General features: G+C 40.1%; 1 protein-coding gene and 1 long non-coding RNA gene across 5 annotated transcripts in view; one reads left to right on the top strand and one right to left on the bottom strand.

The window, feature by feature from the left end:
- LOC119479160 overlaps positions 1–27,992 on the bottom strand; it is an 81,366-nt gene that overhangs the window by 27,833 nt on the left and 25,541 nt on the right. The window lies entirely within an intron of this gene.
- Positions 8,165–27,992, top strand: part of LOC119479156 (carbohydrate sulfotransferase 15-like) — a 40,728-nt gene continuing 20,900 nt past the window's right edge. The window contains exon 1 of one of the 3 annotated variants that reach the window (XM_037754443.1): positions 8,165–8,384. Coding sequence is in view for 2 of the 3 variants with exons in the window: in XM_037754441.1 (XP_037610369.1) it covers positions 19,189–19,262 (74 nt within the window). In the remaining variant the exon portion in view is untranslated. Of the gene's footprint in view, positions 8,385–16,671; positions 17,455–17,557; positions 19,263–27,992 lie in introns of those variants that run through there. The other 2 variants (XM_037754442.1, XM_037754441.1) reach the window with 2 other exon arrangements.

Below are 27,992 nucleotides of genomic sequence, written 5' to 3'. Positions count from 1 at the left end.
GTACTACTAATGTGTTTTGCAACATTCATTTTAAGGGAAACGTATCCCATATATATTAGGGCTGGGATGATACACCTATCTCCCTATTCGATACTATCACAATTCGATATGTATTTTATTATTTTTAAGTATTGCAATTCTACAAGAATTGCAATTCGATTTTACGATTTATTGCGATTTTTGTTAACTTTTTTTAACACAACACATTGGGAAAAAGTTGAATCATACACTTGTAGGGACTTTTACTTTGGAAAATATCTAAATTAATGCAGTAAGAATGTTTGATTTTCAGCATGTATGTCGTCAAAGATGTCCTGAAGTCAAATATATCAGTCATTATCAGGAATTATTAATTGAATTGTGTCCAGCAACCAGAAAATCAAAAAATAAAGACATATCCCTCACAAATTAGTGGTATTTTATTTTGAATTTATAAGGGACATGTAATGTTCTTTTTCTCTTTTTATTGATATTTTCTTTTTTTATTTATTTTTTAATTTTTTAATTTAATTTTTTTTTCCTTTTTTTATATTTGTTTACATTTTTCAATTTGTATTTATTTTATTTTTTTTATTGATAGGGACATTTAATGTTTTATCCCTATGGTGAATATAATCCAATCAATCTTATTTCCATATATGTATTTTGCATATACGAACACGACATACTATACTATGACTTTTTTTGATGACATTTTTAGACATACTATTCTATGACTTTTTTTGAGATACTGTAATGCATGTATACACTGTATGTATATTAAATGTTCAGAAAATTGATCATTTGAAGATTTAAGGTAATGTTTTCATTTGGTTAAGATAGTATGAAAATGTACGGACAGAGCCGTATACTGTATATATCACCATCGCCAGCATTAAATGTTATCAGTTAAAGATGAATAAAGCCAATTTTCTATCTGAAATTTCATCCCACGATCTTTGCACAGCCCTCATATCTGCTCTGAATAGCTTTTATAAATATCATTAGGGTCAGGCTGTAATCACCGTTCAGCCTTGACATACACAACATGGAATAAAAGAGATGAGTAATACCGAGGCTGGAGAGAACCGCATGGTAGCAGCTGTGCGAGCTCCTGGGAGTTAAAACCAGACTTAGCAACAAACACAAAATAAAGACATCTCATCCCCTATTCACGACCAAAAGTATTGCATTTCAGTGGAAACAGTGAATCACTTAAACATGAGGTCAGCGTTCACTCTCCCCTAAGAAGTCCCCAATATGATTTTATCAGACATCTTTTCCACCCCCTCTAACTAACAGGCATGTGTAAAAGCTATTATTTCTAATCTCATTTGACTGTCCTGCTGGGTTCTGTTACAACATTTTAAACTCTTTCCATTATACAGAACATAAAAAACATTGTGTTAGAGCTGACAGTGGTGCGCTGTTCCTAAAATCCTCTCTAACAGAGGAACCGTGGGGAGTCTTGCTCTGCTCTGAGACTCTTAGCTGAGTTTCTTTCTCGTGATTTAAAGGCCAGATGGATGCAGCTTCCTCCTCTCAATCCAGGCGAGATGGAAATTAAAATATCACAAAACCCTGGGATGGATGTGACCCTCGTGGACACAAATGACTTCATTACAGGGAATCAGCCTGACACTACAAAGCCTCGACTCAAAATACAAAATAAAAGCTTTTCAATTTGATTTCTTTCGGCTCCTATTTTCAAGGACGTATGAAACCTGACAAAACCTAACTTCATAGGCTATTTTGTGGTTCTTTGATCACATTTTGGAGGCTTAAAAATCCAGTAGTGCGGCGGAAAATTGCCACACGATGAATTGGATTTGCTGGGCACCAATACTGTGCAGTCATGACACTCATTTTTACAGTAATGCATAAGGGAAGTAAAAATGTCACGCCTACTGCCAAATATTAACACTTTGATGATTTTTTTTTTTTTTTTTTTGGAGAAAGCAATACTCGAATGTGTGCAATGAAACAAGCAACGGCCAAATTACCTGAGGTTCTGGTCCAAATGTCTGGTAATTTGTTTCTGTGGAATTGGATCGAAAGGTGAAAAAACTGACGCAAGGGCCTCAAGAACAAGCACACACTCACCGTCGCCTTCCCGATGTGTGTGATGAAACACACAAAACTAACGTGGGTATGCAATTTTCTAAGCTCAGAACACACCGAGAGATAAAACAAACAAGAGCAGCGACTTTTTTTTTTCGCATTTTCCAGTGATTTCCAGCGGGCTTTAACCGAGACAGAGGCTGAGACGGGGCTGTTGCTGAGAGGCATGTCTGACTGCAGACGTGAGGCACACTGCAGGCACGGCGGTGACTCATGATCTGGATGACTTGCCGAGAAAGAAGACAACCAGCCACTGCACTTCATCATCATCATCATCATCATCAGTGTTGCTGTTGCCATCAGGATAAATACTTCTCACTAGTTGATTAGATTGAGATCATCCTCGAGTGAGGTGTGCAGCAGGCAAGCGCTCACAAAAATTCATTTTGAGAGCAGATGAAATTCTTGAAAATCTATAAACTCCCTTGGGCAATCTGTTTATTGCAATAAAGGAAAGGACATACGGGCAATAATGGTTGTTGGAGGCTTCACGTGGAAAACAGCAACTGAAGGTATAGCCATGATGATGATGATAATGATTGACTCAGCGACAGCAGCGTCGGACCCGTGGCGGCGGACTAAATGAAACGTGATATGAGACAACATATTTCCCCACTTAGTGAATCCGCCTCTCGCTGAGAGAACTGCGACCACATGTGGCTGCATCGCGGTCAAGCTGCTGAATCCATCTGGATGCGTCATGATGATTCATCTCCCACATCTCTGGTCCACATTAGAGATGTGACGGTGAGGATATTTTCCCACCGGTTACACCGGTGTTACCGATTACACCGGACAGTTTACTAGAAAACATGACGCTCAATATCTGTAGAGCGCTTTACTTTGATCTTTGACGGCGGGTGGCTGTGTCTGACCTCTCTGTTTCGACTTTTCGCTGCAGGGCCGCAGGTTTCTACTTGGCGCTGCCCCGCCGCTCGCTGCTCCGCTGCTCCGCCGCGCACACCGGCTCTGATCGCTCCGTCCTCCTCACGGCGATTGCCTAATTAACTTTATGGTTCCTTTATAGCATTGTGTTTCAATCAGAAATATTGCCAAATATTGCACTTTTGCTTTTCGCTTCGACACCAAATCCTCCGCCATCGTCTTGTCTGTCAACTCTCTCTCGTACCGTGTGTATGAAATCTGACTCCTGCTACTCTGAGCTGAGACTCCGTACAGAGCAGACACTTTCACTTTCAGTTTGTAGCGTCCGTCGTCTGACTATGTATTGATAACACGGCGCTGATACGTGAAAATGAACTAAATGGGTTTTATTTTAAAAAGCAAAACGACAGGGATATAGCAGAATTGGGACAAGACTTAGACTGGGATGCAATTTGGATTAATGTTAATGTTTAAATGTTATACATTTGAAGTTTTGTCATAGAGCATATCTAACACCAAGAATTAGACATCAAATGGTACTGGTACCTGACCCATGTTGCTCATTTTGCTCTCAAGGAACTGTTGGCACCTTTGTACGTAATGTAATCGGTGTGTGCCCGACAACCGTGTAACACCGACGACCGCGGCAAGCCTAGTCCACATCTCCCCGTTGGACTTCATCATGGGAGAATTAGAGGTCTGTCTGCTGTTGAAACACCAGCACATTCTCAAATGAATGTGAAGTTATTGGCCTTTGTTTTTCCCACGTAATTGCGGTGCCTTCTCTTCGTCTTGGAGGCAAACACCTTGTTATTGTCTAAATCCTCTAATATTGAGCCGTAGCAGTTTTACTGTAGACACCATTAACTCCCCGGGAGGCTAAAGCAGAGCAAAGGAAACCTAACAAACATAATGTGGCCTCTCCTATAAATCCTTCTTTGCTTTAATGGTCTGAATAACCAGCCAGTGAGCAGCAGCTGTCTTGGTGGCCACGGTCCCCTCCCCCACTGCCAACCCCCCCTATAACCGACCCCTCTATACACTCTCTCTGAGGAACGAGCACCACAATAACACAATGATGGTCCAAATGGGACTTAGGCAATAATAGCTTTATGGTGTTTTTTGTATTTATTTAGTGAGTACAGAGATCTATTGTGCGTTTAGTGAAGGACTTGAAGAGATCAGTTAATGGTGAGCTTAAAGGGCCAGTTCACATTAATTACAAAAGGCATCTTTTCTCATTTACTGTGCAGTTTTTATTTGGGAGGTATCCGTCTCTGAGATTTCTGTCTCAACCAAAGTACAACGGATGTGAACGGAACATTTGTGGTGCTTCTTAACCCACAAATAACATGAAATGATAAGGCCAGCATTACTCTACTCTTACTATGATTGTCTTATTGTCGACAAATCCTATAAAAAGACCAAAACCAACAATGAAACCATTCTACTAACAGTCTAGCCAAAGCCTGATATAGCTTGTTTCTGTGTGACAGAGAGCTCCATTGTGCAGTGTCTAGCTGTTTTAGGAAATTAATCGGCCTTTTTCAAAAATGAAACTACACTACAGACAGTATTTGTGACCAGTTTTTTAAAGATTTACGTCCTCAGTATAGGAACCAAAGACCACACAGACAGGCTGGGGGAGAAGGAAAGTATTGAGCGACAGATTAACACATGGTGGTTTTGGTCTTTTCATGGGATTTGTTGACAATAAGAAAATCATAGTAGTAATTAAAGTAACATATGAAGAACATAGACTATTACCAGACAAATCCCTTCCAAATTTAACAGTAACTTGTCTTTCCAGAAACAATATGGTTACTCTAAATAATTAAGCGATTAAAGAGATTTAAATACCTTCTTAATCCAAAGAGAAAGCTACTATGTTTTCACTCTCCTGACTCTCAGACCTAGAGGTCTGAATCAAGAGTATGTAATATTAATAATAATAATGAATTTAATTTATATAGCACACTTTATAATACAGCAAAATCTCAAGGTGCTTCACACAAAGGGCAAAAAAAGACAATTTACACAAGAAACATGCAATTAAAAGCGTCAAAATAGGACGAATAAAATTAAAGACAAATTGCTTCCTAACATAAGTTAAAAGCAACTAAAAGTACTATAAAATCCTAGTAATTATTAAACCCTAGGGTAAAGCTAAAAAGAACAGGTGAGTTTTAAGATTAGATTTAAAAACAGCAAGTGAGTCTGATGTATAGTAGTATATTGTATATTTTTCTGTAAAACAAACAATAGTGGTTGTATTATGATGGCTCTTCTTATATACACAGTTACATTTAAATATTCTGACACAAATATTTGTAAAAGTGAAAAAATGTTAAACAATATGTGTTTCTTTTTTTCCAAATTGAGATTTGATATAGATAACTTATTTAGAAGGGTGTCTTAAACCAAATTATTGTACATGTATAAATATTTATTTTTTCCCTTTTCCTCTACCTTAATGTAATGTTATGTTTGTTTTTTTCTGATATATTTGATGAATATGACATAATGTTTATAAATAACATGTTTGATATTTAGAAGTATGGCTTTTGTATTACTGTTTTTATGTACTTTATCAAATTGTGAATTGTTTGTGGATGTTTTTTTTTTAATCACGCTGGTGTTTTGGATGAACTACACCTGCCATCATAGAGCTGGTTTCCCTATTGGTGCTTTATGTAGAAATATGGGTGTGGTTTCCACATTTACAAACACTTTAACCTGACAAAGATCCAAGCAGGATCAAAACATAGTCAATAAAAATATTGTGGAGTAGTGTACAGGCGTTTTTCTTTACTCTAAATAATCCACAGTGAACATGTTTCATGGGATTAGAGCTGTGTTTAAATAATTTATATGTCAATTCTGCCTTTCTCTGTTATATGTGGGTTGGTAGGCAGCAATACTAGATCATGCTGCTGCACACACAAAGTGTGTATGTTCAAAGGTATAGTAAAAAACAATTAAGATTTGATCAAGTACTTTCTACTAATGAAATTGAAGGAATGAATTATGAGGAGAATTGTTTCTGTTTGTTGCTGCTGATTTATGCATCTATTTTTAATTAGAGGGGGAGTGATATGACATGCAACAAAGCTCTCTGGCAGGAATCCAACTGGGAACGCTGAAGCTATATGGCATGCGCCTCAACCAGTACAGGCCACTGGGACGTCCCTTGAATTTTTCAAAATGCAATCTTTCTACAGACCTACTGTGTGAGCGCTACGGATGTCACAATACCAGACATTTAGTAGTCGAAACCAACACCAGTGAAATTCCACGTTTCTCCATAGCCATTTGGTACCGCGGTAAATAACTAAAACAAAATAAATCCCATGTACTTCAACATACACTCCTTTATTACTGTTTGTAGACTGTTTTTTAAATTTGTATTAATAATTTATTATTAATTCCTGATGATCCGCCTCAAGTTTCTCGCCAAAAACTAAATTTCACAAGATCACATTTGAACACATCATGATAACGTTATAATTTACCTTTGTAAACGTTGTTACCATTACCATGTAATAAGAAAGCAGTTCTTGCTTTAGGCGTGTCATTTGAACGCCAACTGTAATGTAAATGCATCCGTGTGAATACGCTACGCTAGGCCACAGGGGGCCGGTGTTCGAGACCTGTGTTTTGTTTTTCAAGCTACGTTAGTAACGTGTTGTTTAGTGATGTTTGTACCGTGTTTTCCGTACTTGTGTTACATTGTTTCCGTACGTATTGTACTTGTTATTTTAAGGGCAACCATGATGTTTTTCCTAAACCTAAGTGAGCGGTTTTGTTGCCGCCTGCTGGTACTGCACCTTCATACGTTCATTCGTGTAATATTCACGCCTCGGCGAGGCAAAGCATGATACTGACACGCTATCCTCTGGTGGATAGGCGGCCTTATTACACGCTTTGGCGTGATATCGGGTTGGCCGATTTCAATACAGATTTGTTGTTCACAATGTAGCATTATCAGGGAAATCTTCTAGTGTCCCCGGGACAACGGCACGCTGTTGGTCTCGAGCCCTGATCCCCAATACCTGTGGTACTGTAGAAAAACAAGTATTTTGGCATTGACTTGGTACCAAAGTATCAGTTCTTGGAATATCCAAGTGAGCACCACAAAATGAAATTCCATTCATCTCCAGTGTATTGGTGTGGAGTCAGAGTCTGAAACTGATATCTAAAAAAACAAATAACTAAACCAAATAAAACTAAAACATGTGCATCAGGGGTGTAGGAAAATATCGACAGACTTGGGAGTCTCGATATTATGTTTTGTGATACTGTATCGGTTCTCAAAAACACTGTATTGATTCTTACTTAATAGTTTACATGCAAAGAGTCCTGGCAGACAGTGGCTCAGATTACATAAATAGTAGTGCTATAATGTCGGATGTTATAGGGACTGTGATAAAAGCAAATTAATTATGTTTATGCTGAAATGACCTGCAATGTGGAATGGATATTTTTGTGCGACTGCTGTCAGTCGGTAATATAAGTTAAAATGTTTGTTGTAACCCTTTATTGCTCTGCACATCCTGCCCCCCCCTCCACCCCCCTTTTTTTTCTTTTCTTTTCTTTTTATTTATTTTTCCTTTCCTTCTTGGTAACATCATGTTATGTGTGTGTACATGTATGTATAATAAAAATAAATAAATAAATAAATGCAATTGCATAAAAAAGTAAACTTTTCTTCAGATTTTATGCATATGGTGGTGTGTTCTTTATACTATGACAGTTTTCCTATAATTTGATTTTAAAAAAATCGCAAATATCGCCTTGCTTACAGTGAATTACACATATCTATTGAATCGTAACCCCTATATCATGATACGTATCGTATCGCCGGATTCTTTACCAATACACAGCCCTAATGTGCACGACTGTATACAATTTAGGGTGAGTGAGAAAATATTTATTTTTTTCAAAATCTGTGAAGTGACCCTTTAAATTAGCATTTCATGATATTTATTGCTATTAAATTCTAGAAGAGGTAGTTTTGTAAAGAGATTATAGTTCATATGAAGGGACCCCTGCTCCCTCCCCCCCTTTCATTACCACCCTCACCCCTCACCCACCACCATTAGAGAGAGACAGAGAGAGAGACAGAGAGAGAGAGGCTGACTCCCACCGTTCATACCGGCAGAGAGAAGCAGTAGAGACAGACAGAGAGGCTGTCACAGCAGCGGAGAGACTCTACAACTTGTTCACATGTAACCAGCCAGCGGAGAGGAGGAAAAAAAAAACACACACACAATAATTACGCGGACTTACAAATGCTATTAATCTGGTGACCGGTGACCGGAATGGAGCTACACGAGCCGGCAAGTTGTTTGATCCGGGTGGACGCGTGAGAAAGCTGCACGAAAAGAAACTCATGCATGGTAGGTTTTTATATATGATCACACAGGAGGAGTATTTCTCCATTTCTGTCCATGCATTCTATTGCGATTATTGCCTCCATCAGGTCCGAGTGGGCGAAGTTCATGCCTTGCTCTGAAGCGTGCAGAAATGGAAAAGTTTTGGGTGATTATTAGACTGTGTGTGTTTGCCCTGTATCCAACCGGAGACGTCGCCAATATAACGGGCTCCTTTCAGCGCAGAGAGAATGAATGGGTCACTATGTATCTTAATCTAACTCAGGAGTTGACTCGGTTTAAGAGCTGCTGCTTGGAGAGTTAACAGCATATCGATATGAAATACTATCAGAAACATCTCATGATCATTAATTCTATGATTGGCTGCTTTTATTCTAATGATCTGTCCCATTTTTCTTTGTGATTACGCACGGATATTTTGGGCTCCCCATTCATGATGAGATGTTTTGCCATGAGAGCCAAAACAAAAGGATTTCCTTCTGACCAATGAGAGCAGGGGAAGCCTCAGGAGGGACGGAGTGGTCCTCTCTTCTCTTTGTCCTCTCTACCTGAGACACCAGACAGACCACTAATGTGGGACTGACTGGGACTCTGCTCTCCAGATGGATCACCATGCGTAAAAAAGAGATTTTATTTTTTTTTAAAAAACAGTTTTAGATGACATTCTGCTTGGTTGCACCTTATTCAGATCATTAGATGTGATGAAGAATAGTGTGCTCAGGGTAGGGATGTCACGGTACCAGAAATCTAGTAGTCGATACCAATACCAGTGAATTTACACGATTCTCGATACCAATTCGGTACAAAAAAACCAAAAAAAACAATAAATCCCATGTAATTCAACACGCACTCGTTTATTAAAACATTTGAACATTACAAAAAACAGAGGCATGTAGCCTTTAAGTAATAAATAAAAAGAAACGTCTTATTAACATTGCAAAACGGAACAGTGGCATGTAGCCTAGTATTTAAAACAAACAATATTGTCTGGATGTCTTGTCATTGAGGTGCTTTGCTAAATTGGAAGTATTTCCTCCTTTGGAAAGAAAAGTACGACAGCACCGTTTCTGCACCGCGTACTGTTTTTTTTTGCGAATCTATTGTAACGCTGCGTGTGGCTAACTTGTAGAAGAAGGGAGACTGGAAACGGTTCCTCTTTTGCACTCAACAGAGCTGGATTTATTCCCTGGCGCAGCTCACTTGGAGGTGTGTCGAAAAATAATAACAACTGGCCGGTCGGTTGCTTAGCGTTTTCGCTCATTGCACGTAGCTGGGCTAACTAGCCAGCTGCCATCTTTCACGTCTCGGTTTGTTTCCGTGCTGTTACGGCGTTCTTCTTCTTCCTTCATTTCACGGCAGATGAGAACACTTGTAAGCGTATACTGCCCCCATTAGAACCGGAAGAATCGCATCTCCAGTACCTCCGCTCCGGTAAACGAGTACCGTCACATTTTTTTAATTTTGGTACCGAAGTATTGGTTCTCGTGACATCCCTAGTTCAGGGGTCTGAGGAGCCATCTGCTAATTAAGCTCCCCCACAGTTCACACCACAGCATCCTTAATTGACTCCTAAAATGTTATAAAAGGGGCTCTCTCTCGCCGTGACTCATTTAAATGCATCTCAAGACATAAATATCTACAATACGCTGCTGCAATATGGATTTATACTGTATGTGAGGGCTGATAAGTTTTGGTTAATGGTTAAGACATGCCCTCGGGGTGCATCACATCCCGTTAACCTCCTCTCTCTCTTCCCCTCATTACTTTCAAGTTGAATAAGTTAATATAAGTTAATATGTGCAGAGTATCACAAGGGTTGTTTAATTACTGTACTCTGGCTTTCAATTACGCACATAGTACTAGCTGCTTGCCAGCACATTAGCCATGAGGGTTTCATGCAGAAAGCGGACTGAGTCGGAGGAAAAGTAGGCGAGTATTGGATGAAAATGAAGAAGTTGTGGAAAGCAGTATAGCCTGTTAATCGATAGTCGATTGAGAGATTAATCAATAATTTAAATGTCTGAGTCATTCATCAAGAACATTTTTTAAATAATCTCGGTCTCCAGCTTCTCAAATGTGAGGATTTGCTGCTATTCTCTGTTTGGTGTCATTATAAACTGAATATTTGGGACTTTTAACTGGACAAAAGCAATTACAAGATCCTTTTTTTAAACTTTTATAGACTAAACTAATAATTAAGGCTGTCAATCGATTAAAATATTTAATTGCGATTAACCGCATGATTGTCCATAGTTAATCGCGATTCATCGCAAATTAATCACACGTTTTTTGATCTGTTCAAAATGTACCTCAAAAGGGAGATTTTTCAAGTATTTAATACTCTTATCAACATGGGAGTGGGCAAATATGCTGCTTTATGTATATATTTATTATTGGAAATCAATTAACAACACAAAATAATGAAAAAATATCTGTCAGTGTGCTGACTTGACTATGCCTTACCCCAAAACTGCATGTGATTATCATAAAGTGGGCATATCAGTAAAGGGGAGACTCGTGGGTACCCATAGAACCCATTTTCATTCACATATCTTGAGGTCAAAGGTCAAGGAGACCCCTTTGAAAATGGCCATGCCAGTTTTTCCTCACCAAAATGTAGCGTAAGTTTGAAGCGTTATTTAACCTCCTTCGCAACAAGCTAGTATGACATGGTTGGTACCGATGGATTCCTTAGGTTTTCTAGTTTCATATGATGCCAGTAGAGTCACTCTAGCTTTAAATCTGAGCCCGCTACAATGCAAGGTGCGTTAAAGAAATTAGTGGCATTAAAATTAATTTGCATTAACGCGTTATTTATCGTGTTAACTTTGACAGCCATACTAATAATCTCATATAAAGAGCACTTTTTAAAGTACATATTTCATAATGATACATGTATATTGTTTACATAGCATTGCTAGACATATACACTTGGTGTGTGTGCCATGTCAAAGTGTGTATCAGTTTGCTTACAAGTTGACACAGAGTCTGTGTGGGAAGCTGAAAGTCGTGGGCGTTGTAAAAGCGGTGGGGGGATTCTCTTTCTCGCTGCAATATATTATTACACAGCGAGTGGGATGGATGATTAGAATGATTTAAATGCCACGACTGGGTGTAGTGTGCGTGGCTCCTGGCAGGCACTCGGTGTTTGTTTGAGCCCATTTCATCTCTCCCACCGCAGATTTCAGCCGAGCGATCGGAGCACTTTGATGAATTACTCTGTCCGAGATAAGTTGAGCTGTAGTATTTCCGTCTGATCGTTCTTGATTTAGATGCAGCGTTAACTTCGCGCTGATGAAGTATTCATTTAAAAGAACTTAAAGTAAATAAACAATGAATCACGCTGCCACATGTTGTCAAATCTGCATGTGAAACAGGGCTTTGTGCAACATAATAAAGAGCATGCAAAAAGAGACAGGATGAATAATGGGCTGTGTATGTCATAACTCTTCTATCAATTATGAAAAGGCAGATTTTAGTCTTTTGAAGCAGACTTTGATTGCATGTAAATGTGATCACAGCAGGAAACGCAGCGTTTAGGTTGAATTTTCATCATTTGGTTTAATCATTAGAGATTCCAGTGATGCGTCTCTCAGTGATAGACCAGCTGTAGACTCTTAATTATTGCGATACAGACAAAAAGAGGATGCCTTTGTTATTGAAATCGTTGCTGGAGATTTCCAAAGGGACGGGAACTCAATTGAAATGGCTGAGGGAATCTCGGGGAATTCAATTTAAATGGCCTTTTTAAAGCCACTTCATCATGCAAACTGGGGAGCATGTGGCAGCAAACATGCACAGAGCTGCTGCCCTTTTCAGATTCACGGAGGTCATTAGACGCTGACAGTGATAAAACATATCCTCATGTTTGGACAAATGTAGAACCACATACTGGATTAGTTTGAGCCCAGAAAATGAAACACTTCAAAGCTTTGTGTGTTTTTTGGGGAGGGTGCTTCTGGGAATTGGCTGGCATTATTTGAACCGTCTTGTTCCCGTGTTTGTTACAATAATTTGCGAAACACACACAGTGGATTCTGTTCAGCGGAGCGGCTTTTATTAGATGAGACATTCGGGGTCCAAATGAAGACTTTTTGTGTGAATTGTTCTGCCATCCAGATTTAACACGCTGGTGCTCTTGTTTATTCGCACCGTTTTAATTTTCAAAAGGAAAGGTGCCGTTTTTATCGTCACCTATAAATCTGAGGAAAATTTGCATAATAGGAAATAGATTCATATTTGTGTCTGTTATGATTCATAAAAAAAAAACCCAGAAGCAATGATAAACACTGTGCTGTGTGACTTGCTGCCAACTTCCTTTTGCTCCACTTTGTCTTTTGTGAGAACGCAGGCTCGTCTGGGACATTTTGCACCAGACGGGGACAACGGACTGTCCCAGAGCCTCAGTGTCTCATTCCCCCCCCAAAAAAACCTCTGACCGGTCCTTTAGATAGCCCTCGTTTTCCCAGTGACTCACACATTCCGGCCCTGCTCTGATAACTCCAACACCTTTTTTTTTTTTTTTTTTCCCCTTCTGTGAGATACATCTCCGTTTTCAGCCCGAGAGCCTGAAACAGCATTCTGTGTTTCTCAAATGAAGCATTTGACCTCTCTTTTAGGGGTCTTTTATTTCAGTCGCTGCTGCAGGAAGGTTAGTGTCAAGTGTGCGTCAGGGGCCACGGGGAGCTGCTCCATAGGGCTCCTCTGGGGCACAGGGCACACAGGCTGTCCATATGGACCCTCAATGCACATGTTTGCAGGCAACGTTAACACATAACAGGATCAGCTGACTGTTCTTCAAATAGGATGCACTCTAAAGGCATTTATAAAGCGGGTAGCTCAAATCAAGCAATCTGATTGGTTCATAGCCGTGGTGTAATACCCATATACCACTGTTATGACATACATTCATAAATGGTACCATTCTGTAGCTTTGCTGTTTGTGTTTGGGCATGTTTTGAAAATGTACCTCACCGTAGTCCTTCAGTGCTTAATTGACAACATTTTTGTCATAACTGGTTAACAGTTATGAGTCATTTATCAACCAAAGATGCCAAACATTCATTGGTTCCAGCTCCTCCAAATGTGAGGATTTGCTGCTTTTTTGATGTTATATATCATTATAAATGGAATATTTGGGGGTTTTAGACAGTTGGTCGCACAAAACAAGCAATTTGAAGAAGTCACCTTGGGCTCTGGGAAATTGTGATGAGCATTTTTCATTATCTTTTTGATATATTCTATACAGCTTAAACGATTAATCAAAAAGAAAAACAAACAATTGACAGACTAATCAATGTGGAAAATAATAGTTGCCTGCTCCTCTATTATTAGAGATTTAACGTCGACGGTTAACAAACTGAACACTTCACATCCTGAAACATACATACTTCTACCTCATCAGTATGCAGATTGAGTCTTTGCATCAACGTAAACAAACTGTCGGATGCTGTTTTTTTTTTCATTGTTTCTATTTAAAGTAAAGTCCTGGGCTGCTCAGCGGCCTATCAAAACATGTCAGCTCTTAAAGATGCCATCTTTAGCTTCACTGCTGTCACCAGTAACCCTTTGTTGCATAAATGTTTCATAGACAGACTGCTGTTTTCCGTGAGCTCGCATGGAAGTGACAGCACGGCTCCAGTTTTAGACTGAACGATCTGTCGTGGAGACCGTATCCGGCTGCCTTTTCCGACTGTGCTCGAGTGCAGAAGTTGGACTTTGAAAATAATGGCGCACGCCGGAGCCCGGTGATGGATGGATCCTCCAATGAAGTTATGTTATGTATTCCTGATGAGAGTAATGGATCAGCGGGCAGGATTTATGTGGCTGTGGAGGAGCGGCCCAGAAGATGCTGTCTGATTGAAGCAGCGGTCCGAGGCCATTTGTCACTGTGATTGATGAGCTTCCGGTGATTAAGCCAACATGCTGACAGACATTAATCTGCTTTATCTCGTGAATGACTTCCATGGAAGTTTTTTTCTCCGGTGTTATTGGCTCCTGTAAACAAGGAGGAAGAGTGGCAACATCTTGCATGCTTCAATCTTGTCTTGTCATAGTCTGTAAGGTCTTTAAGAGTCACTTTAACTGGTCTTACTGTCACTATAGGCCGTACTTGAGACATTTATAAGTCATAAATCCCTTTGAAATGTAACACATAAACATCTGCCTGCAAATTCAAACCACATCTGGTGGTTTTCAGGTGCAAACATGTTACATTTCCAACTTGTGACATTTTTCACTTGTGATTTGTCTCTATTTTAAGTCACAATTTCAATTCACAAGTCACCATTCGTATCTATACCTACGAAAAGTAATGCACTGTAATTCGTATCAAGCAAAATCAATTCGTATGTAATCCACGTAATCGTGAACCAGTATTAAGAGCGACAAACGCCGTGGAGGGAGGAGGTCGGGGTGGCTGTGTGGGTCTAAAAACACCAGACTTTCGCCCGGGAGACCGCTGCTCATGTCCCGTGTGAAACCAGAAGTCAACATTGATTTATTTGTCACGTAACTTCGGTACTTAAGTTATGCCACTTCAGTAGTTATTTTAACCGAAACAATAATCTTTTTCTAAACCTAACTAAGTAGTATTGTTGCCTAAACCTAACCAAGTTGTTTCCTGTGAAGACTATTATTATAAGGAATATTATTTTGAAAAGACTATGCATGTAACATGCGGAAATTGACCCGTTTTGCTGGACATTTGTAGGAAAACGCACGAAAAATGAGGATCAACTTTTCGTAAGATATCATACAAAATATTGTATGAGGATACACTGTGTGAGAACACAACACCTCACACATGAAAACCAACATGTTTTCAAAAAGCGTGTGACTTTGCACATGTGTGTGACTTTTTATTTACATATTTGTAGGACAGTTTTCTGTGATAATAGGAGACACTGCACGGGGCTTTCAGGTGCTGAGTAAGAAGGTAAATCTGGCGTCCCTGAGTTGCCGTGTGCCGCTGCCAAGTTGGGGGTCATTGCTTGTATTAATGACGCATGGGAAACTAAACTGGCTTTTATTTCCCTCACCATCTGTACCCAGTTGTGCTGTATAGATGGAGTCTGGCGAATGAGAACGGCCCCCTTTTGCAGCTAGTAGTTTGATTTATGGGACTGCGTGGTGGTGCGGGGATGATATTACTTATGCAGAGAAAAATGTGTGTTTACAATTATGTAAATATCCCTGTTTACTAAATACATCACTGGTCTTATCTCTTCATTATTAGCATTAAAATGTGTGAAAAATAATGAATAGTTTAGGTTAATTGATATTTGCTTTCACTGAAGTTTGTAGAAAATAGGGGGTAGCTGCTTGACGTGAAGGGCAATTAAGATACTTTAAAACTCTGAGCACCCAATTGCTGCAATTTGCGTCAAAATTCATACGCCTTTTAAGAGTCATAACTCAGTCAAATCTTAACAAACAGACAGGTCAGACTGTGAAACCCCCTAGTTAAAACTGACTTCACCCCCACATGCCCTGAAGGCGTTGTCTGCAGCAAGAAGACTCACACTAAGGTACGAGGTTGGCATAGACGGGCAGAGTGTAGTTTGAATTCCTACCAAAAGTCAACGTTAGTTTCTTTCAGCCATGACCTTGATCTTTCCCTAACCTTAACCAAGTACTTTTAGTTGGTGGCAGGTCAGAAAACGCTCATATGAATCGGTTTTGTAACGATTGACATGTTGGTAAATGAGGGATGTTTATAGCTCACAAAACCTTCTGGTGGGAAAAAGAGAAAAAAATGGGAAGAAAAAAGGCAAATTAGTTGTCGATTATGCACTCCAGTGCATAGTTCAGTTTAAATTAGGACTGTCAATCGATTAAAATATTTAATCACACGAGTGTCCATAGATAATCGTGATTAATTGCAAATTAATCACATTTTTTATCTGTTCAAAATGTACCTTAAAGGGAGATTTGTCAAGTATTTAATACTCTTATCAACATGGGAGTGGGCAAATATGTTTGCTTTATGCAAATGTATGTATATATTTTTTATTGGAAATCATTTAACAATGCAAAACATTGACAAATATTGTCCAGAAACCCTCACAGGTACTGCATTTAGCATAAAAAAAATATGCTCAAATCATAACATGGCAAACTGCAGCCCAACAGGCAACAACAGCTGTCAGTGTGTCAGTGTTCTTGACTTAATATATACGCTATATTTACGCTGCCACTGGATCATGGATGCTTTCATGTGTTGCCATGGAATCCCTTAGGTTAGCAGAAAGACCCAGTATAGTGGTTGTGTATGTGTGTGTGTGTGAGTGTGTTTGTAGACAGTATCTGTCTTCCAGATATCACTCTAATGGGCCTCAACACAGACCTGTGGGGACCTCAACAATACACAGCGCCAGGGAGAGATGTGTTCATTTTCCAATTACCTCCGGCTACTCCTTTTAAATGAGCAACTGTGAAACCTTTCAATACCTCAGCCATTTCTTTTTTTTTGAATGACCTACAAACCATTGAGATTGTTCCTGATAATTTCATCTCATCACTGAACCGCAGACAAGTTCAATTCCTACTCCATCTTCCAAGTAATGTAACAGAATGTACTGTATGGTTGTGAGTGCAAGCAGCAGCAGCAGCAGCAGCAGCAACCCTGGGGCTAATTTCACCACAGCAAGAGCTCAGGCTGGTAAACAACATGCACTTGCCACCTAGCTGCACGTCTGTTTGAGTTCAAAGGTCAACATCGAGTTCCGTTTACCAGACGGCCTCGAAATGTCCAGCAGAAGCGTCAGACGCACCTGCAGGGCTGTTTGCATTTTTGTCAAGCTTACTTGGCAGCGAGGAGACGCACTCCGACCTGGACCGGGTCACGAGGAATTTGTACAAATGTTATTCTCATTGCCGGAGCTATCATTTTGTGGGATTATCCCTGCCAAGTTAATTTGGAGCTGGAGTTTTATATCTGTGCAGGCAGCCGCTGCCAGTATGAACCTTTGGCGAACCGGAGGAGTTTTTTACACTTTGCAAGATGGATGTGTTGTTGTAGTTGGAGCATCTATCCCCCCCCCCTCCCTCCATTTATCAGGACGTGGCCAAGCAGGTAGAGTTGTGATTAAACTGTTTTTCTTGCTACAATCTACCTCCAGAGCATACTGAGCAGGACACGTGTATTATTGTGATTTATGCTAAACCTCACACTCAAATTACAGTGCCAAGTGATCCTTATGTGAGAGAGATGGCAACCCTTAAAAAAATAGGATGCCACGCAATTAATCCTCTGTATTAAAAAGGAGACCTCTTTATGCTCACCCTCAATTTGGAGAATTAACCTGCCTGCCTGTCCGTTAAGCCCGCCGAATTTGTCCAAGCCTTCATTATTGTGGAGTCGCATGTATAATGTAGCAGAGAGAAGATAAAGCAAAGCATCTTATAAGTTGAAAATCCACATGCCAAGTTAATATTATGGATCCGCTGGGATGCCCCCGAGTAGCCTCTCTAAAACTGTTTGCATCAGGCTCGCTCCCGAGCGGCAGAGCGGTAAGCCAGTCGACTCAGTAATAGCCTACGTTTTGTTAATTCGCACGTTTTCTTGGCAGTCATAGGCTAACGCTCAATCCGCGCACATATCCCCTATCTGGCAGGAGGCTCAGCGCTGTTAGAGATGAAATTCTTGACTGTTAACTAGGTGTGAAACGCTACTGCACAGGATTACTATACGTCTCCAGCAGAACCTTAAGAAAGCAGGGAATTAAGACAGGAAGCTGCTCTGAAAACATCACAGCCTGTGGAGCTTTCTCCTCATCGCAGTCACAGATAGAAATGTAGTCTTTAGCAACTTTGTTTTGCAGTTGCTGGGCGTCAACAGCCATCCATGTTGTATCTGCAGAGAGAAGCTGAATTTCTCTGATTGCGCCTCCTGGAATAAACAGGATTTGACAAAGATTGTGGTTTGTTTTTTGGGAGATACTCAAGCGTTAGTCACAAGTAAACACCGTTTATTTGATGTTGAGAAAAAGCAGATAAACAGCTCAACTGGAAAGAAAGTTTCTCTCAAGCTTCATTTGATTTAACAAATGAGCTCCTCTTAGTTTCCTTACTTAGCCGTCAAGCCCTCACTGATTTCATCTTATATGAGTCCAGGGTGCCATCATCATCATCTTCTGTCTGCCGGGCAATAACAACTAAATATATGTGTCTACTGAGGACAATGATAAGCAACACAAAACCTCCCAAGCGTCCCTTTCATTCTGATTAATGAAAGCAACATTAGCGAATGATAAATGAAAGACTAATAACACCTCTACAACGTTACAAATTCATCTCACAGCCATTGTATTAACTTCAACTACTACGTTAGAAGTGACACGTACTTCGGGAATTTCATATAATCACAACTCCGACTGCTAACAAGCTGTAAACTGTTTGGTAATTAGGCTTAAGTGTGATAGATTTAAAACAATTAACTTTTGATTTAAATTGAATATCCCAAGCCGGAGCCCCTGAATAATAAGTCACCATTGGGAATAATGTCAGCACTGACAGGTAAAAACCTCCCATCTCCTCTACTGATGACTTTCAGTTCGACATTTGATGGATTACGTCTTCCTCTTTGTGTTGAAAAACCTTCAGAAAACCAATCAGAAGAACTCAAAACTGCAACTAAGTTTTCATGTAGTTTTTTCTTACTGCAGAAAACCCATAGACTGCATATAAGAAGTGTATGTAGACACCTTGACGTCACCATTGGTTTGTGGACTGCCGTTTTTAAGCTTCGAGTTCGGCTTTTTGGCCGTCGCCATCTTGGTTTTTGGCTATCGCCATCTTGGTTTTTTGGATGTCACTTTGGGACAACTTTGGGACAACTTCCAGACCGGACAACGCCGTGGTAGCAACCTGTCCAATCACAAGGTAGCCACGCCTTAAAACATCCCCTGCTTTATGATCTATTTGACTCTAAATGGGACCATAATTTACTAAATGAACATCATGCTGTATTGAAGAAGACTTGAAACTAGAGATTGAGACCATAAACTCATGTTTACAATGTTTACTGAGGTAATAAATCAAGTTAGAAGTAGGCTCATTTTCTCATAGACTTCTACACAATCAGACTTCTTTTTGCAACCAAAGGAGTCGCCCCCTGCTGGCTGTTAGAAAGCATGCAAGTTTAAGGCACTTACGCATTAGCTTCACTTTTCAGAACCAAAGGTAGTCCACTGCTAAAACAGTATTTTCCAACATGGGGGTCAGGACCATTAAATGTCGTTAAATGTAAACAGACTAGAGAGGCAGAAACAAAATTAGATGAAAATTTTATGTTTTTTTTCCAGGATCAGTCACACATGTTTGATGTTTTTAGCCACTATTTTTATGTTCATGCCGACTTCCGTTGGGATCAACACACATTCTGAGCACTTGGATCTATGTTTCCAATTTCTCCACTTTATTGGCTCTCATGATAGTCCCATTGAGTTTACCAGAAAACATACTGTATTTAGATGTTGCACAGATGTGCTATAAAGGCACATTTTAGTAGCGGTTTACCAACTTGAAGCTCAGTGTGATTCCAGAGCACAGAATAGTGTTTACAGATGTGTCCTACAAATGTCCAGAGTGTCAATGGGCAACATCATGTGAATGGAAAATACCCTACAATTGCAATGTTGTTTAAATTGTAAATATAGACTTGAAAGACCTAGCCACAACATTTCTTGTTGTTTTCATACAAGTGTAACGGTTTTCGCCCTAAATTTTCTGTAAGCCGATTTGGATTGGAGCCATTGTGGGTTCAGAGGCATTCCACTGGAAACAGTAAACATTCCCATTGGATTAATTACCAACTGCTTTCACCCCCCAGCTCTGTCTGCTTCTTGTCAAAAAGGAAGATTAACAGTAGATTGAACTTTGGTCCACATGTAGAGAGGCTGCCTGTCAGGTCTCATAAAGAGAGAGAGGAGGTGAGCAGGAGCAGGTGTTGGTAGAGTGTCGAACAAATGAAGAGGTGGTTGTCTGGAGGAAGAAGTCAGATTAGGTAAAAGGCCAAATTCTAGCATCAATTGTTTCACTGTTGTCTCCAGCATTTTTGTGTTTCTCTCTTATTTTCATCAGTAAACAAGACTCAGTCAAAACCGAGTATATGTCTGGGCCGTGTATGGTCAGTCTGTGAATTTGTGGCTAAATTGTTATACTAATAGTCAGTGGTCGTATCTATAATGTTAAATCCAGCAGTACATGTCCCCAAGGTCCAGCGAGGACACCTATCGTAGGCACGGCTTGACGCCCCGGATATGTCAATAGTGAGTTTACACATTTTCTTTCTTCCCTGGGACACAGTTAGTATCGAGCCCTGAAGGTACCACGAGTACCATCAGGTTCTTATAATTTTGGCATCGACTTAGTACCTAAGTATCAGTTCTCGTGACATCCTTAAAGAAAACATACTAATTAATATTATATATTCCATTTCTGCCAGTAGATCACCCTAAATGTTGCACACTATTCTTTAATGTAATCCCAAGATTGACACTTTTTTTTAGTTGGACTTTCTGTGGGAAGCCTCGTTTTTTATATCCACCTTCTAGGAAAACAGATCTGAGGCTGAGTTTCTAAAGGGTGCTCGATATAAATGTTTCAGGACTGCAGTAACTCGCCACCCACATTATTGGCGATTTAAAACACGAGAGATGGACCTTAAGGGGATGAGAAACCGATTGGCACATATTTCACAAATCCCAAAAACATCCAATCCTCCCACGCAGCACTCAGCGTCCATGAATCGAAGTGGTATTTCACGACTTCTCCCTTCACTTTCCACACAACTTACTTAAAATAAGTTTCCTCCGTCAGTCAGCATTATTTAATTCCGTCTCGCCTATGTCTTTTATTTCAACCCACATCTCAAAATCTGTCAGCAAGACAGATTAATATTTCACAAACAAAAATTATAATCAAGAGAAGAAAAAAAAAATCACATCTGACCGCTGACACAGAAAGACAAAAGATAAAAATGGAGAAAAGTGACTGGAAGATCACTGCTAGAAAGATCTTATCATCTCCAACAGTAGCAGGGAAAAATATGGAAATACACACAAGGATGTCTCCAGAATTATTTGAATTCATCGGGGTATAAAATTTTCTAAAGTTAGATAATAAGTTACAGACACATCACATCCAAGTTCATCCTGATACATTATTCATCGGAAGCTGCTGTGCGAACACAGCACTGTTTTGCATATGCCCCTCAAACTTGAAGCTCCTATTCATTCACACAAGAAATCCTTGATTGTTTATTGTGTTAAGGATGCACCTCTTCAAATAAAATTACCATTTTTTATTCATAGTTTGATTTAAACTAGCAGATAAGACACGTAACCTTTCACCTTTTTCCTCTTATCTCTACATAATCATTTTCAGTCCCAATTTAACCTCACTGTATGTGTTCTGTGTAGAGACCAGAGCGCCCCATGCTCTCCATAACGTATCCATTTACCGCAATCAATAATTTAAATAGCAGCCATTGTTTTTTCTGCACTTTTTAATGACACCATCATAAGCACTTATCCACCTCAGAATGATCCCAAGCTGTGGGAGGCTGCCTGTGAAATTAAAATAATGAATAAAAGATAAGATGGAAGAAAAGTGCTGAACTGGGACTCCCGCCTGAGATCCCAGCTGAGCATCAGTTATGAATCCAGGGCAGAGGCCACATTTCTCGCCACCCTCCGCAGCGGTGGAAGTGTCCGAAGGCTGTGTTGATAATTTGACCCTGCGGCTCGTCTGGTCAGTTCGCGGTCAGGTCCTCTGGTCTCCTGGGGGGGGCCTGCTGACTGACTTCCTGGAGATTAGATTCTGATCTTTGGTCAACAGCGTGTGTGATCTGCGGGAATGTGATGGATGACTTCTCCCTGGGTAATATGACGAATGAATCCACTCGGAGACACACTGAATACTGATCTTCTCTTGTGGTGGTGATTTACATGATTAGATGGGGCTGCAGCACCCTGGGGGGGGGGGGCGCTGAAGACAGAAGTGGCATATTTGACAGGTCATAGGGGCTCCTGCTCGCTCTATTACAAGGGGGCTTTGTGGTACAGTGTAGCCCAACACAATCCTATTTCCAGATGTTTCTGTTGTACTCCCGAGCGATTGTAAGGAGTAATTTCATGCTTCAGTAGCTTGCTTTGGTTCTCGCTTCATTTACTCCCACCAATGATGCCTTTTCCAATTGATTTCATTTATTTAAATAGATACTCCACAGTTAAGGGTCGTAATTTTCGTTTTTATCATATTATGAGTATTTATTTTGATGATTGAAAACAAAAATATGGTTAACAATCGAACACACCAGAGTTTAACCCTTTCTTGGGCACTCTGGCTGTTTAATCAGCTGTCCGTTTGCAATTTCTCACCATTGTTCTCTTTACTTTCTATTACTTGAAGCATTTTTTGAGCTGTCCTCATGACAAGAGGACCTCATGTACTGTAAAATGCAGTGATCAATATCTTCTTGGAGCAGGAAACATAACTTTTGGGTGTTAAGGAGACAATAAAATCTGGTCAAAGTCAGCTCTGGTCAAGCCAGTGGTGAAATACTTAATTAAGATCACTGTTTGTCCACTTTCTATATCAAGTTACTTCTAATGCAAACCTAACATTTCCTACATTTACTTCCTACTTTACATTAAAAGCATTCGAATGTCGAAACACAAAGGGACTTTTTTTGTGAAGCGGCCACAGGAAACGCACTGTAACTGTCACTGTGTCTAGGACTTTTATTGCGAAAGGTAAGAACAGATGAACTGGATCTGGTCTTGATTACATTGCTTTTTCGCTGCAAAATATTAGCGTTCTGTATGAAAGTATTCATGACAAAAACAGTTAAGGAAAAATCTATATTGACGTGCGAATTAATTGCACGAAAAAAACACCGCCGGTGTGTAACAGCCTTTAGATGAAGAGTTGGCAGATGACACCTCCAACTCCTCAACAAGGTAACTTTACTGTGTCCAGATTGTTTGGTTGCACTATAAACAGATATACCAGCTGCTCTTCTGTTGCTCTTCTGCCAAAGCGGCTGCTCAAGGAGTATTAAACCACACTGGCTGTTACCACGGTAACCACAGGTATCACCAGATCATCCAGGACTGAAATCTCAAGGATCTTTATAACATATGACACCTATCTACAGTTTATGGAAAGACGTCCTGTCCCTTTAAGATCCCCCTGGCAAATTAAAATAGCCTTGACACTGGAGGAGGCAGTGTCAAAGTCATCAGCAGCTATTTATCACCGGGCCACTTTAACCAATCACAAGGCTGCTTTCGGTGTCACATGTCAGGCTCGTTCTCATGGCTGTACCACCCTTGCGGTGGCCTCATGCTGAACTTTAATTATTGTGAGTGGCCTGGTGGAAAAACATCTTTATCCAGCTGACACAGCGATGACACCCTCGTTGTTCTCCCTTCTGACTGCTCCTATGCCCGACAGTGCTTCCTGTTTTTTTGGTGGACGTCAACCAAAATCCACTTCCTGTCTCATGGAAATATTAAAAGGTCATGGTAGCGAGGATGAGCAGCAGATTGTTTTTTCAGAAGACAACGTATTAAATGCGTGTTTACAGCCCTTCAGCTAGTGTTGACTTTTACAGTCAGCTCATCAGCTATTTGTGCAGAAAAACACAGCCAGCGGTACTGATATTCTGTTTACAATCTTAAGTCATTAGCAGTTTACTCTGTTCTTCTGTTTTTTTGCTTATTTGCTTTGGAGGATCTGTAAGTGGTCCTAAAGGGGAAATGGCTTGTTCCTGAATGACAAACTGCTTCTTCAGTGTGACAGTGGATGGCTGAAATCAGTGTGTGAGAGTAGGTCGAGAGTACTCCTGGGCAGCTGCACACAAGGACTCTGTGGACAGAATGTGCTATTCTATTCTCAAGGTCTCTCAAGTCTCTTCATCGCAGGATTTTCAGTCCACTCCGTCATTCTGTGCTCGTGTTTTTTTTGTATTCCTCCACACCTTTGAATGGAGCGAAATTACAGAGCTTGCTTGCCTCCTCTCTTTTCTCTGGCTCGGTGGTTGTGAAGGCGAGCTAGCGGCAGATTGCTGTTTATGCTGTGCACATTCCACTTGTATTCATCTGTTTTGTACTACTGTCACAGACACAGAGTCAATAGGAATATGTCATGTTTCTGTCTGTATAGGGAGGAAGCAACACTGCAACACTCGAGGTGTGTGTATTACTTTACACGCCTGCACAATGAATCAGGGATAACCACGGCCTGTCACGATGACTTATTTTGTTGGACGATATATTGTCCCAGAAATAATTGCGATAAATGATATTATTGTCATTTTAAGACCATTTTGTGCCACTGATATAATAATAATATAGCTGCAAGTACACCCTTTTAAAGAGCAAAGTCTCCTCATACAACGGTTTATATGATGTCTTATGAAAAGTTATTCCTCGTTTTTCGTGCGTTTTTCCTCCGAATGTCCAGAAACACGTGACGGCTAGTGTTCTCTTGTTTATCAGTCAGTACATAACCTACTCTGCACCTCATCCTGTCTGTAGTGTTTGCATTGTATACTGTGCATTGGGAGAGTGCATTTCTTTACTCTTTGTCCAATAACATCTTGATTTCCTCCTTCATCATCCACCTATCTCTGATTTAACTTGTGATTATAAATTGTTTACCCGATGATTCATTTGTCTTTGAGGATTTAACCATTTTTCATTAACTATTCGCTGTAATGTGGTTCAGACTGGCTTGAACTTATCGACTCACTCTGTGGAAAACCTCATATAGAATCCCACTGCTTCCCAGTCCTCGACACAACCTCTAATCTGCCTGTTGCTCCGGCAGATAACTCAAGTTAAAGCCGTCATGCTATGTAAACAGCAATGAATAATAAAATAGAGTCTGACATACAAGTCTTCTGGTCCTCTGAGGACGGACACATATACTGAGGCGGAACATCTTACAGAGTGTCTTCAAGAGTGTCTTCAAGAGTTTCCTGCATCGTTTTTCAAAGAGAAAACACGCAGGAAACATCGGAGTTCCTCTGTAAATGGGTTAGTGTTATGCCCAATAGAAAAAAAAGGTCTTTTAATCTTCTCCAGTAGTCGAAGATGAAGAAAACAACACAGGGAGGTCTGTGGGGATAACTACAATTTTTTAACAATATTCTGTGATATGGAGCAGCGAGTTCTCTGTACTCTGCGAGTGAGCCGCCGCTTTGCTTTGGATCAAAACAAAAAAAGGGCATTTCAGGGGCCCCATCAGCAGGCCACGCAATTAATTCCCTCCATTTGAAATACCATAGAGCCGAGGAAGTAGGACAGTAGACTGCTTCTCCAGCCAGGTATAATGATCATTCGTCGCTGTGGTTTGACGAATGAATGTTTAAAGGGGCTGTGGAGTGTTTTTATCATTCCTATATGACCACAAGTCACGGACAGAAGAGGAAAAATAGGAAATATTCCTTCCTACCCTGCACGTGAAGTCTAGTATGTGCCACCACTTTTTGTCTCCACAATCAATGCCAAAGCAAGCAAATTGTCACGTCCACAGCACAAGAAAAGCTGCGATATAACCAGTTTGAGATTTAATTTGCTACAACAGATGGCTTAATGGCGCTTAACAACAATAGATTTCGATTGGCGCTTTTATAAAGTACAATAAAAGATAATCTGTCCATCTACACTGCATCGATAATAGTGCATTGACAGCGATAAACACAAAGAAAGGAATTGTTCGGCGGAGAAGAAAAAAGGTACACAAGAGGACGGCAATTAGCTGGCAGTGTGTGAGATTGGTTGGTTTTTTCCTGAGAGGAGATGGACAGCTCGGAGCGGCGTAGACGGCAGACTTTAAACAAATCTGCCTGATTGCCTGTTTCACTGATCCGTCTGTGAATGACAGGCCAGACAGTACGGAGAGGTCTCCCCCTGATGAGTTATTAAGGCCGTGGCAATTCCATTTGCACCACACAGGGAGGGAACTATCAGCACAGCATGCAGGCCATTACCACTGATGCCAGCGTCTTTGAAGTTAATTACAATCATTATGAATTTGAGTTATCTGTGTGGTTAATGTGTTTGAACTCTGCAGTCAGATGACATTCATACTTGGAACTTTCTGACTTGCAGACTCCCTAACTTAGTGATATTTCCTTTCTTAGCAGCAGTTTCTAATAAAGAATACTTTATGAAGGGTTTATAATTTGTACCTAATAGGGATGGGAATCACCAGAGGCCCCATGATATGATATTATCACGATACTTAAGTCACGATACGATCTTACTGCGATTTTAAACATTTAGCGATATGTTGAGTATTGCAATGAGATATATTGTGATTTATAACCTTTTTTCAACTGCACATTATGCAAAAATTATGCAAATTATGTTTGTCAACATCTGTTTTATCTATCTATCTCTCAAAGATACAGTTTTCACCCTGTTCATCTCAAAGTTTTCATTCACATATCTTGAGGTCAGAGGCCATGCCAGTTTTTCCGCGCCAAAATTTAGCCCAACTTTGGAGCGTCATTTAGCGTTCTTCCTGACAAGCTAATGTGCCAAAAAAATTAGCAAATGAATTAAGTTTTTTTTCCACAAGAATAATCCATCAGATCGGCTGGTTAACAACTTGTTAAAACATTTAAATTATAATAACAGGCCAACAATGAGCACTGACAAGTTTCTGAAATGTAAAATGTCACATTAGTTTGATAACCAAATTTAAAGGATCCTCATCAAAAATGAATAATGACCAATATATATCAGCAGATATCTCCTCAAAAATCCAGTATCGTCAGGCTCTAAAAGTAATACAGAAGCTACTGCTTATATTATAAGTGAAAAGTCAAAGCACTTTATGCTAGAACAGGATATACACCAGCCAATGGGAGTTTTCACAACCTGGCAACCAAAATGTTTGTCTTAATAATGGTTATTATTCATCTATAAAGCATTGATAAACAATGCATTATCCATCAATAAAGCAATAACTTACTTACAATAAACCCTTATTATAAATAGCTACTAATCTCTCTTACAAGCCGTGGTCAGAGGAACTTAATCATGTTGGAGGTGCAGAAATAAATACATCCATCTTCATTGAGGAAAATGTTCAAATCCTCACTTTTTCACTATTATTTGAAGGTTTGACAGCAGAAAAAGGTAAATGATGCAACCTTGTGTCCTCTTTGTCCACTGCCCTCCAGCCATATTTCTGTTCTAGTTAGTCTGTTTCATCATGTTTGATGGACAGGAGCAACGTATTTGCTTTATGAATAGTGCAGATCTGTCAAGCTGCCAGTCGCCCACTGCTACAGTTAGCTGACTGATTGATTTAGATGCGAGTTCCCTTGAGGATGACATTGTCTCGTCAATGACGCGGCCTCTTTTTCCGCTTTCTGTCCATCTTTCTTTCTTTTTTTTACCTCTCACTCTCCATCTTTAACCCTCGTGCTCTCATCTTCCTTCCCTTAATATTAAACAGCCTTGAGCACGAGCACCTCATTGACTTCAGCCTTGATGAAGGACACAGAGAGTCAATAAGTGCTAATGGCACGACGACTACAGATGAGCATATATGCTCATCGATAGCAAACAGTGGGCTTGTTACTGACGT

Source organism: Sebastes umbrosus, chromosome 20 (genome assembly GCF_015220745.1).
Source record: "Sebastes umbrosus isolate fSebUmb1 chromosome 20, fSebUmb1.pri, whole genome shotgun sequence".
NCBI lineage: Eukaryota > Metazoa > Chordata > Actinopteri > Perciformes > Sebastidae > Sebastes > Sebastes umbrosus.
The sequence above is the reverse complement of the archived record's forward strand: the minus strand, read 5'-3'. Positions and strand labels throughout refer to the sequence as shown.